The 15760-nt window shown below is 23.4% G+C and overlaps 1 protein-coding gene across 1 annotated transcript in view; it reads left to right on the top strand.

Annotated features, from left to right (window-relative positions):
* Window positions 1-1703: 1703 nt before the first annotated feature.
* LOC117168565 (cleft lip and palate transmembrane protein 1-like protein) overlaps window positions 1704-15760 on the top strand; it is a 69282-nt gene continuing 55225 nt past the window's right edge. Inside the window, exon 1 of the mRNA XM_033354315.1 lies at window positions 1704-2626. Within this exon, the coding sequence (XP_033210206.1) occupies window positions 2373-2626 (254 nt within the window). The 5' untranslated portion in view covers window positions 1704-2372. The remainder of the gene's footprint in view (window positions 2627-15760) is intronic.

The following is a 15760-nucleotide window of genomic DNA, read 5'->3' on the forward strand; positions in this document are numbered from 1 at the left end:
TTTGTTAAAAAATAGTTTTTTTAGTTGAAAATTCAACTACTTTCGTTGAAGATTCATCATTTTATTTGAAAATATATCACTTTGATTTGAAATGAAACTATTTTTTTTAAATGTCTTTTTTTAATTGAAAATTATTATTATTATTATTAATTTACATTGAAAATTCGTATTTTTTGGTGGAAACTAATCTTCTTGGTAGAAAATTCATCTAGGTGATTGAAAAATCAATAGTTTGTTTGCAATTTGTTCTCTTTTTTGATTGAAAAATTTGTAATATTTCAAAACTCAAGTCGAAAACTCGTCCTTTTTGTTAGAATTTAAACGTTTTTGGTGAAAGATTAAAATCTATTTTGTTGTTGAAATTTAAACTATTGCATTTTTTGTTCAGAAATCATATTTTTTAAATTAAAATTTAGTTACGTATTTGAAAGTTAATCTCTTTTATTAAAAATGATTTTTTTAATCAAAAATTCAAGTCCTCAACTTTTGTTTAGAAAATTATCTTTTTTAGTTGAAAATTCGTATTTTTTGTTAAAAATTAATCTTCTTGGTATAAACTCAGCTATTTTCGTTGAAGATTCACCAGTTCTTTGAAAAATTGATCACTTTGATTTATATTGCAACTATTTTTTTAATTATTCTTTTTTTGGGTTTGGAAATTATTATTTATTTCTTCTAGTTGAAAATTTGTATTTTTCTGTCAAAATTAATCTTCTTGATTAAAAATTCATATTCCATCATTGTAGTTGAAAATTAATTGTTAACTAAACATTCAACTGCTGAGTTATTGTTTAAAAATATACCTTTTTAAGTTGAAAATTCGTATTTTTTGGTAGAAATTAATCTTCTGGATTGAAAAGTAATCCTTTTGTTTGAAAAATTAACTATTTTAGTTGAAAATTTTCTTTTGACTTGAAATTAATATTTTTATATAATTATATTGAATAATAGTGATATTTATTATGTATTTATTATAATTAATAAATACTAAAAATTCAGCTTTCAAGTTTTGGTTAAAAAAATATCCTTTTTATTTCTTAGTTCATTAGTTTTGTTCGCAATTAATTTTTTTACTTGAAAATTAATCACTTTGTTTGAAAATGTAATTATTTTTATCAACAAAAAATTGAATGTATAGTTAAATTTTCAGTTAAAAAATTAAAGTTCACCCATATAAATGAATTTTTAACCAACAAAATTCATTTTTAACAAAAGAGCTTAACTTTCAACCAAGTAATTAAATTTTCATTCCAAGAAAGATCAAATCTAAACCAAAAAGAAGTTAGATATTTCAGGCAAAAAATATCTTTATTTTTAATAGAAAACAGTTGAATTGAAAAAAATTCAACATGAGTTGAATTTTCAACAAAGAAGATTTTTCTGTCAAGCGAGAGAAAATAAAAATGCAAATAAACTATTGAATTTTTAATAAAAAACATGATTCTATAAAGTTTAAAAAAATCAAATTGAATTTCAAAAGTTTCATTTGAATTAAAGTTAATGAAAATAATATAATATATACAAAATGACAATTTTCGAAAATTTTTAAATCGAAGCTGAAGAAAAAAAATTGCGAAATTATACTGTAATTAAATCGACGGTTTTGTTTAACAAATTTGAATTGCCCGCTCTTTCGACAGGGGCGCTTAGCCCGCGTCGTCTGCAAAAATCGCCCCTGTCAAATTTTCTAGAAACAGCAAAATTGCGAATAAAGTCGAAAAACATATTCAAATTTTTAAAATAAATTCTTTACTTTTTTATCAAATTGATTTTAGTTTCTAAATTTAGATATCGTTTTTTTCACACACTTAAAACTGAAATCATTTTCACACAAACATCTCGTCTGATCTGCTCTGCTCTGTTTACTTTTTGAGCTTTTTGACTTAATTCAATCTGTGATATTTTCTCTCTCAGTCGTAACGCTATCAATTTTGAAATTTTTCCTCGAGCTTTAAAAAAAGACTGATATACTAATGTACTAAAAATAATTTTCAAAATTCATAGTTTTATCATAAAAACTACCATACGGTGAAATTAAGACAATAACGGTACTTTGAGGTTAGAATGTATTGGTGGTGATGTGTCAAATTGCTATTCGTCGCTTGGTTATAACGTTTACAATAATTTCAACTTGTGAAGTGATAAAATATCAATAGTTTTCGCGAACTAAATCCAAAATGTTCATTCTAGGCCGGTAATTACTGCGAGGGTAGTTTTAAATTGTTTATAACCTAAAAATGACAGGTTCAATTTGTAAACAGTAGATATAATAACCATATTTGACGTAATTTATATGTGAAAATTTGATATTTGCTTAAAAACTTATTATCATTCCATATTTTTGTCTGTAAAAGTGCAAAATTTGTGTAAAAATGAAGTGGCCGTCGTTTAGTCTCATTATTTCTGGAGTATTTTTGGCATATATTTGTCATTCGATTTACAACATCTCCCTGTTGTTCATTCCACCCCCTTGTGAGAAAGGACAAATTTGTTTAAGTTCTTATTTAAGCACAAAACCAGAACTACAGCTGGACTTTTTTAGTTCTGTTATGAGTCGTCCTCTTCAGGCAGAAACAACACATCTTTTTTCATCTTCAAAATTCAACTATGAGGAGGCACAAGACTTGTATGTATTTTTTTCTTATCAATTTACTCTGATAAAAATTTCCAATGATGCTCGAATAAATCGATAAAACATATTTTATTTACTTTTACGTTTAATTCTCAAACTAATTCATTTTACTGTTTTCAGAACAATTATCGTAAAATGTTTTTTGTTTTCAGAAAATATTCGTGAATTTTAAAAACCCTCCTAATTCATGTACGTAATTTTGGTAAATTTTCAAATAAAAACAAACCTAGTCAACGACAATTTTTTAAAAAGTCAGGGAATTTTATTGGTAAGGAAAAATTAAGAGATTTAAAAAAAAATATTGGAAAAGTCAGGGAATTTGTATAACTTTATATAAATATCTAGAAGAATAAATAAAAAATTGTTTTATTCCCTTTATAAAAGATTCTAGGGTTAGAAATGTTCAAGTTTAAGATGAATCATTGTGAAAGCATTAAATCTATTTTTTAAATTAAGTTTTGCGGTAACCCTGATTTAATATTCTTGTCAGTAATTTGTGTGTCTTCAATTTTTATTTTTTGCAGTTGCTTCCTCCTGAAAATTATCTTTTTTTTTATAAATGTAATTATTTGTTCGAAAATTGAACTATTTTCATAAAAAATTTAATTTTTGATTCCAAAAAATATTTTGGTATGGAAAAGTCAAATTGAAATCTTTTTTGGATGAAAATCCAACTATTTTTGTTGTAGAAAAGTTGTCTTTTTAATTAAAAAATGTATCTATTTCCGAAGCAAAATTTTATTTTATTTAATAATAATTTATATTTTGATGTTTAAAAGTAAACTGAAATTTTTGTAAAACAAAAGGTCAAATTTTTGTTGTTGAAATTTGTCTTTTAAATTTAAAAAATTCATCTATTTTAGCAGGAATTGCATCTTTTTTAGGCAAAAATGCAAATATTTGGTTGAAAATTCAAAAATTTGGTTAAAAAGTCATCCTTTTTCATTCGAAATTCGACTTTTTGGATTGAAAAATTAACTATTCTTGTAATCAAGTGTATTTTTTGTTTAAAATTTATATTTTGGTGTTGAAAAGTCAATGAAATGTTTTTAAAATAGAAAATTAACTCTTTCGTTGAAATTGTCTTTTCAATTAAAAAATTAATCTATTTTAGTAGACATTGCATATTTTTTCGACAAAAATGCAACTGTTTGGTTAAAAATTCAACAATTTTGTGAAAGTCATTCTTTTTTGTTCAAAATTGATCTTTTTGGTTTGAAAATTGAACTATTTTTGTAAAAAATGTACTTTTTGTATAAAATATATATTTTTGAGTAGAAAATGTGTGTATTTTAGTAGAAATTGCATCCTTTTTCGATAAAAATTCAACTATTTTTTTGAAAATTTGTTTTTTAAATTAAAGGATTTAATCTATTTTCGTAGATTTTGCATCTTTTTCGACAAAAAACTGTAAACTGTAAAGCATGTATTATTTTAAATACAAAAAAATCTATTAGCTTCAAGTCCAATATGATTTCTATGATTTCTAGAATCAAAATAATATTACTGATGACGTCATTACAGTTAAAAAACTTCATTAAAAAATATTAAAACATACAAAAAAGTTTATTTTAATAATGTTTTATGTTGTTGTCTCAAGCAATTTTTGAATTGAAATACATGTAAGATTAATATTAAAACAAAATTGTTTTTATTTCATAGTATCTCTGATCTATTTACAAATAATGAAAATTGATATCGTTACTTCAGAATTAATATATAATATTTTCCGCAATAAATAAAAAATCAAACAGTTGCATTTTTTTTAATACCAATATTAGAGGAGAAACACTAACATAATGTAACAAAAACTTCTTTTATTATTATTGTCTGCTTTTCGAAGAAATGGCTTTTACAAAATTTTACATGAGAATATAAGTAAAAATTTCAAAAGATAAAATAAAATAAAAAAGTCTTTTTTGTTTGATAATAATATAATAAAACTAGTTTTTTGTTATATTATGTTAGTGCTTTATTAGTATTTTTTAATTATTATATTATATTATCATTATTTTCAATTTAATATTACTTATTAGACTTTCATGTAAAATTACGTAAAGTCAATTTTTTCAAAAATAATAATAAAACTAGTTTTTGTGACGTTATGTTAGTGTTTCTCGTCTAATATTGACTTTTTTTTAAAAATAAACTCGGAAAGTGGAAGATTATAAATTTAATTTTTATCCGTTTTACATTCAACTTTATATTTTATTTAATTTTCAAAAATGTTAAGTGAAACCTTTTGAATAATTATGAAAATTGAAAATTCCCTTTTGAATATTTGAAAAATCAAGAAAATTTGAATCTCGTATTAAAAAGAAGTGTTAAAAATTTCATATCTTCTAAGTTTGAGATGAGAATTCCATAAGTATATATTTCAATCCATAAAAAATCGAAAAGGTTTATTTTTTTTTGAAAATAATGTAACAATAAAAAAAGTTTTCGTTACGTCATGTTAGTTTTATTATTTTTTAATAATAATAAAACTAACCTAGCGTAACGAAAACTTGTTTAATTGTTATATTATTTTCAAAAAATAGACTTTCAATTTTTCATGGATTGAAATATTTATTTATTTAAGTCTCAGGTAAAATTATGTAAATGTCACATTTTTAACACAATTCGCTTTTTTCTTAAGTTTTCAAACTTCAAAATGTAATTTTCAATTTTCACCATTTTTCAACAGATTGATTTTTTAATTTATGAAAATATCAAGTTAAATTCGCGACATTTAAAAATTAAATTAACAATTTTCTTTTATTCTTGATTGTTGAAAATTCAATTTTTTCTGATCAAAAACACTAAAGTAATTCAAAAGTGTTTCAATATTCTAAACTTTGTCTAAATTATAATGATTTTTGTTTAAAAATACTTTGTGTTCTTTTTGGTTCAGAATTAATCCTTTTTGGCTGACAAGTTTTTAAAAATCTATTTCTATTTTTTTTGCAGTTACTTCATCCTGAATATTCTATTTTTAACTAAAAAAATATATTTTTATTGAAAAATACAACTGTGTGCAGAAAAGGAATCTTCTTTGTCTGATGATTCAAATATTTTTGTATAAAATCCGTCTTTTTTTGCTTGAATTTAACTGTTTTCTACTTAAAATTAACATATTTTTTGGTTTAAATGTCTAATATTACATTATTTGTTGAAAATTCATCTTCTTTGGTTGAAGATTAGTTGTTTTTTAAAAATGAAAATTAAATTTTAAACTGAAAATCAAAATATTTCAGTTAAATATTCATCATTTTAGTTTGAAAAATCTTCTCTTTGGCTAAATGTGAAACTATTTTGTTGAAAATTAAAATTTCTTAGATTAGTAAACAAATTTGTTTTGTTAGAAATTCATATGTTCATGTTGCAAATTCAACTGTTTTACAGAAAAATCGTCTTTTGGCTTGAGAGTGGAATTTTATTTTTCGTTGAAATCTGCTTTTTATTTGATAATTTTACTAATTTGTTTGTAAATGAATGTATCGTATATAAAATCGTATTTTTGGTAGAAAATTTATAGTCTTGGTCGGAAATTCGTGTTTGGGGTTTTAAAATTAATCTAGTTTGCTAGAAATTTATTTTTTTTTTGGTCGAAGTCTGTTTTATGAATTTAAATTCAAATGCAAATTTTTGTTGAAGATTCATGTCTTTCAGCTATTTTTTTTTAAATTTTAGTTGCAAATTTAATTTCAATTTAGTTGAATTTAGTTTGAATGCATACATATACTGATTTCGTCGTTAGGTTATGTAAATTTAACAATATTAATCACAACTCAAAACTAAACTATAACAGTGTTTATTCTTATAAACTGTTATAACCAATTTTTACACAAAATTTACTTATTTCGCGTTTTTAAGCATTGACAATTTTTTTCTGTGAATGATTTCATTCTCTTTCAAGAATAATATCTTGACACAAGAAATTGCTATTCAGCAACCCTTTTGATTGTTGTCAAAAATTATTATAAAAAAATTACATTTCTTATCATCTCAAGATTAATATTATAACCGAAAAATTCTCATTTGATAATGTATAGTAATATATTTATCATTGTATTTGTCAATTCTTATGAATAAAATCACTGTTTTTGGCCTTTTTTGACTTAAAAGGGATTCTCTTCAGCGGAATTTAATTCTTACGATACGAATAAGTAATTTCGCCGAGAAGGACATCCCTTATAATTAAAAAAAAAGTGAACTGTGAATTTTGTTCATAAGAATTTTGAAAAAAAATAAGATAATTATGTCGATAAATGCTAATCTACTGTGTTAGGATATTATTCTTTAGATAAAAAGAAATTCCTGCAAAAAATATTTTTTTTCGGTTTAAAACTATGATACAAGTGAGTTTTTTATAACAGTTGTTGTCGAAAGACATTCTATTTTGACAATAACAATCGTTTGATTGTTTAGATAGCGTTGAATCCGCCTATATGTTGACATTTTATTGAACAATTAGAAAATATTTAGCTTCAAAGTCATTTTTTTCAAAGTCAGTTTTTCCAGCAAAATCATCATTTCGAAATCTTCCGCTCAACTGATTGCCCAATATATAGTAAATTTTTTCTAAAACGTTTTTAAATTTATAGACTCAAGAGATGACTAATCATAGAGTAATCATAAAAAATGTTTTCGACCTGTAAGTGATAACATTTTATTTATTGATATTAAAAGTGATACGCAAGTCACTCAAGTCGACGGTACTCGAAAAAACTACAAAAATTTCACCCCCTCCTCTTTGGAAAAGATTTGTCTTAATAACTACGGAAAAAAATTGTGTAAATTGTCAAGTTTTGTCTTAGAAATCACGAAATATTTATTCACATGTGCATGGCCTTGGAGTTCGTAAATGACCACGAATTTATTTTGAGAATATGCTCAGAATTTATAGAGCATTAAAGAGAATTTAAAGAATTTATTGCTTTAAAAAAATAAATGATAATTAATACAAATATTTTTACAACAAAATTGTTGAGTGAAATAAACATATCCTTTTTTTAAATTACATAATTGCTGTAGGGCAAGTCATTCCATAAAGTCGGGGAATGTCAAAGAAAACATGACAAGTTAATAAATTTTGGATAAACTAAAGTTAAAATTAATTTTATTATTATGGTTAAAAATTAATCTCGTTTGGCTGAGGATTGAAACCATTTTATAGAAAGTTTCATCTGTTTTGGTTGAATTGAACTATTTTTGGTATCAAATTAGAATCTTTTTTGTGGTTGAAATATAATATATCCACGTTTTTCTTTGAGGATTAATCTTTTTTGGTAGAAAATTCAATTACTTATTTGGAAGTGGAACTACTTTGTTAAAAATTAATTTATTTGGTAGATGATTCATCATTTTAATTAAAAAATCTTTCTTTTATTCAAAATTTAATTATTTTGTTGAAAATTGTGTTTTCTAGATTAAAATTGATTATTTTTAACTGAAAACTTAACTCGTACATTTTCAGTTGAAAATTTGAATTTTGTGGGAGAATATTTAATCTTCCCTGTGACTAATTCATCTTTTTGGTTGGAAATTCCTTTAAAAATTCAATTATTTGGTAGAAAATTCATGTAGTTTGTTAAAAATTCATCTACTTCGGTAGAAAATTCATCTTATGGGTTGCAAATTGATTTTTTTTGGTAAAAAATTAGTTTTTTCTTCTTTATAGTTAATTTTTTTAACTGGGAATGTAAATGTTCCATTTTTTGTCTTAAATTTGTATGTTTTATAGAAATTTAATCTTCTTGGTTGAAAATTATACTATTTCGTTAAAAATTTACTTTAATTTTAATGAAAATTATTTTTTTACTGGAAATTTAACTATTATATTTATTGTTGAAAATAGATTTGTTTTCGGTAAGAATTTAACTACTTGTTGAAAATCTGTCCTTTTTGGTAGAAGAATACTCTCAACTAGTTGAAAATCCATCTTCTTGATTAAGAATTCATTTCTTTGGTTGAAAATTCTTTTTTTTTGTGTATTGAAAATTTATGTTACTAACTAAAAATTATCCTACTTTATTTTTGGTAAGAAATCTATCTTTTTAGTTTACAATTCATGTATTTATTTCAAAATGACATTTTTTGATTTGTAGATTCATCATTTAAGTTAAAAATTCATTTTAACTATTCCCTTTTTTTGTGTATAAAATTTACCTTTCTTGATAGAAATGTAAACTTTTTCGTTAAAAAATTATCTGTTTAGTAGAAAATTTAATTTTTCTTTTTTTTCTTAAGGATTCATTTCTTTCCCTGAAAAAAGTATTTGGTTAAAAATTTGTTTTTTTGTTGATATAAAATTTATCTTTTGCATTGAAAATCCATTATTTGGTCAAAAATTCATATTTTTGGTTGGAAATTGATCATTGTGATTAAAAATTAATTTCTTTGGTTGAAAATGCGTTTCTTTTCAATTGAAAATTACTTTTTTTTATCTGAAGCTATAAATATTCCATTTTCGTTGATAATTTGTATTTTTAATTGGAAATTCATAAATTTGTCTGAAAACTCGTTTTTTTTTTTAAATGAACCTTTCTTACTGCAAATTGAAATATTAAATTTTTGGTTTTTAAAGTTATCTTTTTTAGTTTATAATTGAATTATTTTGCTGAGAATTCTTTTTTTTTAATTGGTTTCTTAACTGAAAATTTAATTCTTTGATTTTCAGTTACAAAATCATTTTTTTAGATGAAAATTGATAATTTGGACAAATTCAGGCGATAAGAACAGGATGAAAGTCATACAAATTCCAGGTGAATTAAAAAATTCTAATGAATTAAAAACAATTTAAAAATATCACAAAACTTAAATTAGTTCAGCAACTTTGAAATGAGATTACAAAAATTCAAGGGAATTCAAAAGATTTGATGAAATACCTATGATTTCAAAGCGAGGGTAAAAATCTCTAGTAAATTTAGAAGAATTCAAGTGAATTACAAAATTTCAAGAGAAATTCAAATAATTAAAAGGAATTCAGAGTAAACTAATAAGAATTTAGGGTGAATTCCAAAAATTAATTTCAAATCTTTGAAACCCTACTAATTTCCAACCCAAAAATCGATTAATGACTACGAAGCCATTCAAAATAAGTCAAATGAATTGGAAACATTTTTTTAAATCGAAAATTTTCCATTGATTGCATTAAAATCTGAGTAAATTGAGAGCAATTTAAGGGAAATAAGAAGAGTTCGATAAAATTAATTTAAAAAATCAGACTGAATTTTTAAAACAGTCAAGTGAATTAAAAAAAATTTCTAAAATATGAAAAATTCATTGAATTGAGTAAGTTTATAAAAATTTCGTAAGATTCTTAAGAATTTATGGTGACTTTAGAGACTTCATGATGAAATAAACAACAACTTTTTTAAAATCTATTGAATTGAGTAGAATTGAGTGAATAATTCAGGGCGAAGTCTAAATGAATTGTAAAAAAAATTTAAAATATCTGGAAATACTTCAATCCCCACGATATCCCTCACTTCTTGTGAATAAAATAATGGAAAGTTATTAAAATACTATAAAATCTCATGACATTTGACAATACTTTCAGAAATCCTGGAAAATTTATTAACATACTTTGATCGCTCTTAAAACACCATAAAATCATTGAAATCCTTCGGAAATCTTATGAAATCCCTTCGAATCTTTTGAAATATACTATTTAAATCCTTCCATATCTTCCCAATTTCTTAAAAACCGCATGAAAATTTTTTATATCCCTTAGAATTATTAAAAGCTTTGGACATCTCGTGAAATTGTTTAAATCGCTTGAAAATGCCTTGGAATCTTTTAAAATAACCAACAGTATTTCAAAGTCTTTAACCTAAAATATTTCAAAACCTTTAAATTCTTTTGAAATATTTTTACATTTTTCAAAGCTCTTGAGAAAGCCGAGGATTTGAAAAAATACCTAAAATCATTTTAAATCATTTTATCAATTGATCCTTCTGATAAATTAAATAAAAACTTTGAAAAAATCCATTTGATTAAGTAGAATTGATTAGAAGAATTCAAGTAAATGAAAAAAAAATTTTTAATTCTATAGAATTTAAAGAATAAATTAATAAGAATTCAGCATGAATTCCAACCAATAATTTCAAATCTCTTTAAATCTTTAAACCCCTATGATATACCTCACTTCTCGCTAGCAAATTATTTAAAACCCAGTCCCCTCAGATATTTAAAATTCCGTGAAATCTTTTAAAATTCCTTGAAACTTTTAAGGGCTTTTGAAAATTCCTTAGAATTTTCCAAAATACCCTTAAATCTTAAAAAATCCCTTCAGATTATTGGAATCTATTAAAAACACCTTGGAATCTTTAAAAATAACCTGAAATATTTGAGAATAATTGTATATTAAATATTGATTAACACATGAGTTATTTATTAAAAGAAAAGTGATTACAGTGACTTTATCTTATAAAGTGACTATAGTGGCCTCATCTTAAAAAAGGAACTAAAAAGTTGTTATGTCAGCCATTATGGGCTGCAAATAGGGTACCATAGAGAACAAATATTGAAAGTAGGATAATTTACTGTCTGAAATTGTGTCCTGGTTATGGATAAAAAGAGAATAGCTCTTAATAATATTAATATAATTGAAAAAAAAAATTATAGGAAAATTTTCTTCGAAAAAAATTAATTTTTTTACCTTCATTTATATAGGTCAAATATTAATTTATTCACATAATGATTACATGATAAGATATTAACGGACGCGATAAATCTCGTATTTTTATCTTTTCCCGAAATCTCCATTCCACGGGTGAATATTTTTTTATGATTGCTCAGCCATTGCGTAATGTTTATTCTTCTTCTCGGTCCAGATTTAGAGAGTTTAATTTGCTCTTTATTCTATAAATTTAAAAACGTCTAAGACAAAATTTACTACATTTGGCGATGAGTTAAGTGCAAGATTTCGAAATGATGATTTTTCTGGAAAAACCTTGGACTTTAAAAATACATATTTTTTAAATTGTCCAATAAAATAACTTCATCATAGACGGATTCAACGCTATCTAAAAATTCAAATGGTTGTTATTGTCACAATAGATTGTATTTTAAAAACAATTTTTATAAACAAATACACTCAAATCGCAGTTTTAAACAAAGAAAATTGTTATTGTTTGCAGTTATTTCTATTTATCTGAGGAATAATATCTTATAAAAGAATGGATTGCCAGTCAACAGCATAACTATCTTGTTTTTTTTTTAATTCTTAGAAACTGATTCACAGTTTACACTTTTTTTTAGTTTTAAGGTTCTTCTTATCAGCAGAATAACTTATTCAGTCATTTTATTCAGAAGATTTCATAAATATAAATATAATGTTAATTATCACTATACGCAACTTTTTTTGTAATAATATATTATTTTTGAGATGGAAAGAAGTAACTCTACAAAAAAGGAAAATGTTGCGTGAGTTCCAAATTGTGGATTTTTTATAACAATTGTTGACAAAAATCACAAGTGTTCTTAAATGCAAATTCAAAGAAAAAATTCTCTGCTCTCGAAAACGTGGAATAATTAAATTTATTTGTAAATATTTTGTATAGCCATTTATAACAATTGCAATTGATTTCTTTTAGTTTTTAGTCGTGATTAATAATTAAATTTACATAAAGGACCGCACTTAATTTATGTAACAGCTCAGGGGGGGGGGGGTAGAAACATTTTATTACTATTTGTTACGGAAGGGGGGAGGGGGCCCTTTACTCATGTACGTAATTTTTGCAAATTCATAAAAATTATTTTGTTCAAAATTCGTCTTTTTTTTTTGAAGAATTTAACTCTTTTCGTAGAACATAAGGTGTTTGTTAAAAATTTATGTCCATTCATTCAATTTGTTTAAAATTTATATTTTGTTGCTGATAATTTTGGTGTTGAAATATTTTTTTGATGAGAACACTTTTTATTTAAAAATTTGTCTTTTTGATTTAAAAATTCATCTGTTTTTAGTAGAAATTTCTTTTCTTTTTTTTTTGACAAAAAACGCAACTGCTTGGTTTAATATTTAACAATCTTGTTAAAAAAACACACTTTTTGGTTAAAAATTCGACTATTTGGCGGAAAATTTATTTATTGCTTACAATTCTTATTTTTGTGTTTAAAAGTGAAATAAAATCTTCTTTTAATGAATTTTAATTATTTTTTTTTGAAGATTTTTCTTAAAATTCATTTTTTAAAGAAGAAATTTCATTTTTCTTAAATAAAAATGCAGCTGTTCGGTTGAAAAATTCGACTCGTTTTTGTTGAAAGTATAACTGATTTGTAGAAAATTTTTATTTTTTTTAAAATGTATCGTTTGCTATTGAAAAATAAATTCAAATCTTTTCTGAATGAAATTAAACCATAAAAAATAGTTTGTCGTTTTTTATTAAAAATTCATCTGTTTTCGTACAAATTTGATCTTTCTTGGATAAAAATGCAACTATTTGGTAAAAAATTAAACTATTTTGTTAAAAATTCATTTTTTGGTTGCAAAAATTCGTCGTTTTAGGTTGAAAATTAATTTTTTTCGTAGAATCTTATTTTTGGTTGCAAAATTAATATTTAATAATGAAAATTCAACTGGAATATCTTTTGGATTATTCAACTATTTTGTAAGAAAGATTCGATCGAAGTACTTTGTTAAGAAATCATTTTTTTGTTGAAGATTCATATTTTTAGTAGAAAATTCATCTCTTCGGTTGAAAGTTTAACTATTTTTTTGAAAAATAATCTTTTGTAATTGAAAATTCAATTACTTGAGTAAAACTTAAAATACAATGTTAAACATTAATTTTTTTTATTGAAGGCTTATGTCTTTGGTTTAAAATTAATTTTTTAAACTAAAAATATGACTTTTCTATTTTTTTAAGATTGATTTTTTTAGTTAAAAATTCTTCTTATTTGGTAAAAAAATAATTCTTGCATTGAAATTTAATGTTTGTTGGATAAAAATGCTTCAGTTTCGTGGAAAATGTTTTTTTTGCTGAAGTCATATTTTTTGTGTGAAAAAACAATTTTTGTAGAGAAAATTCGACTTTTGGCTTGAAAGTTCAACAATTTATTGGAAAATCGTCTTTTTGGTTAAAAATTTTTTTAATGTAAATTTCATCTTTTTTGATTGAAATACAAACTGTTACAATTTTTTGTTGGAAATTTATCTTTTTATGTTCAAATTCAACTACTACGTTTAAAAATTTAATAATTTTTTTGGAAATTCAAGTAATTTGTTAAAAAACCATCTTTTATAGTAGAAAAGACACCTTTTTATTTAAAATAAATTGATAAATTGGAAAATGTTAAAAGTAATAAAAGATTAAAATGCTGGTATGTGTTAGAAATAATTTAAATTAATCTATAAAGAAAATTTCCATATCGAAGGTGAATTTAGTAATTCTATTTTTTTTCAGGGAATATAAAAAAGTGGCAAGAAAGCTATACTTCATGAAAAAATATTGTTTTCACTTTTGCCTTTGCAACCTAAAATGTGAAAGTTATTTATTTAACAAATATTATATATGAGTCTCCAGAACATTATATTTTTTTAAAAGAAATAAAATTTTGAGAAAATGAAAAAAAGAAATTGGAGGCAACTATATTACTGTACTATAATATTGCAATTTATATTTGTACAAATCCTGCGTAATATTGGAAATATTTTTTTCTCCTTCCTTTTCAATCTAAAATAATTTTTTTTTAAGTTTAATATTTTTGGGGCACCTTTAAAATGCTGTATGGGCGCCAAAAGTTGCCAGTGCGCTTCTACCTAAAAATAACCTAAAGTTGTAGAAAATTGGAAAATTGTAACTATTCTTTGAAAAATAATTCCTTAAGCCAATAATTACTGATGAAAAACACTAAGGTTACGTGAAAATCAATTTTCTAAATGGTAAATCTCCCTTGAAAATAAATGATTTTTGTTTAAAATCACAGATTTCTTGTGTAAAGCGTAACGTCTTAAACCTACTTTAAAACCGCTAGATTGACGGCGGTTAATTGTTATTAAGAAAAAATATTTCTGGGATTACATTTCTACAATATAGTCTTTTATTTATCATTTGCCATATTTATTTTATCACCTCAAAATGATGTAATTTGCAAAGGAGAAATTTGGGATAAAATTGAATTATTTATAAGAAAATAGTTGTTTTATTGCCAAAATATTTATTTGTACAAAATTAAAAATGTAAAAACAATTGAAAAATGTATTTAAAAATATAGAAAAAAGTACAGAAAAAATGTATTCGCATGATTTCACTTACCTCTTCTAAACTTTATGATTTTAGATTAAAATTCCTTTTCGAAAATATTAATTTAAAACACTGAAATATTTAATTAATGTAAAGATTTATCAGAATTTAAACAAACGTCTTTCTGAGTGTTTCTTTGAGACGAACAATAAACTAAAAATTGGTATTAAAAATTGTATTATTGCTTAATGTATAATTTGAAAATGTTAATAGTAAAATATGTTGGCAAAAAGTATTGACATGTATGAAAAGAAAAATTACGAAAGTAAGAATTTTTTCAAAAATATCTAATCTAGAATGAATAATTTCTTAAATTATTTAACTCTTTCGAAAAATGTTTAGAACTCATAATATTTAAAAATGTCATTAAATGCATTTTTAAACAGTTTATGTTTTTAATATTAGAAAGTAAAAATTCATTTGATTTAGATGGGTTTTGAAGAGAAATTTAATTAATTATTTTAATTTAATTTATATTCGTGGCATTTAAAAGGATTTCTACGTATTTCATTGGATTTTTAGGAGTTCCGAACATTTCAAGGGATTTTAGCGAAATTCTAGAGAACTGTAGGATATAAATTAAATTTCATTTTAACGGATTTGTATATATTTCAACAATTTAAAGGGATGTGAAGGACATATAAAAATTTCAAATGATTTGGAAGATTTTAAGTTATTTTACAAGATTTCAAAGAATTTTACGCTATTTTGCATATAATTTCCGCATTTTGCAACTAACGCGAGTTTGTATAAACCTCATTTATTTACTGAAAAAATGTATATTTTGTTTATGATAGTGCTGCGTTATGCCTCAATTTCGATTCAAAATTTCACCTCATAGTTTAACTAAACATTCCATAAAATTCGTTTTTATAATTACACGAATATATGGTTAAAA

The sequence above is a fragment of the Belonocnema kinseyi genome, chromosome 2 (genome assembly GCF_010883055.1).
Source record: "Belonocnema kinseyi isolate 2016_QV_RU_SX_M_011 chromosome 2, B_treatae_v1, whole genome shotgun sequence".
In the NCBI taxonomy this organism is placed as follows: Eukaryota; Metazoa; Arthropoda; class Insecta; order Hymenoptera; family Cynipidae; genus Belonocnema; species Belonocnema kinseyi.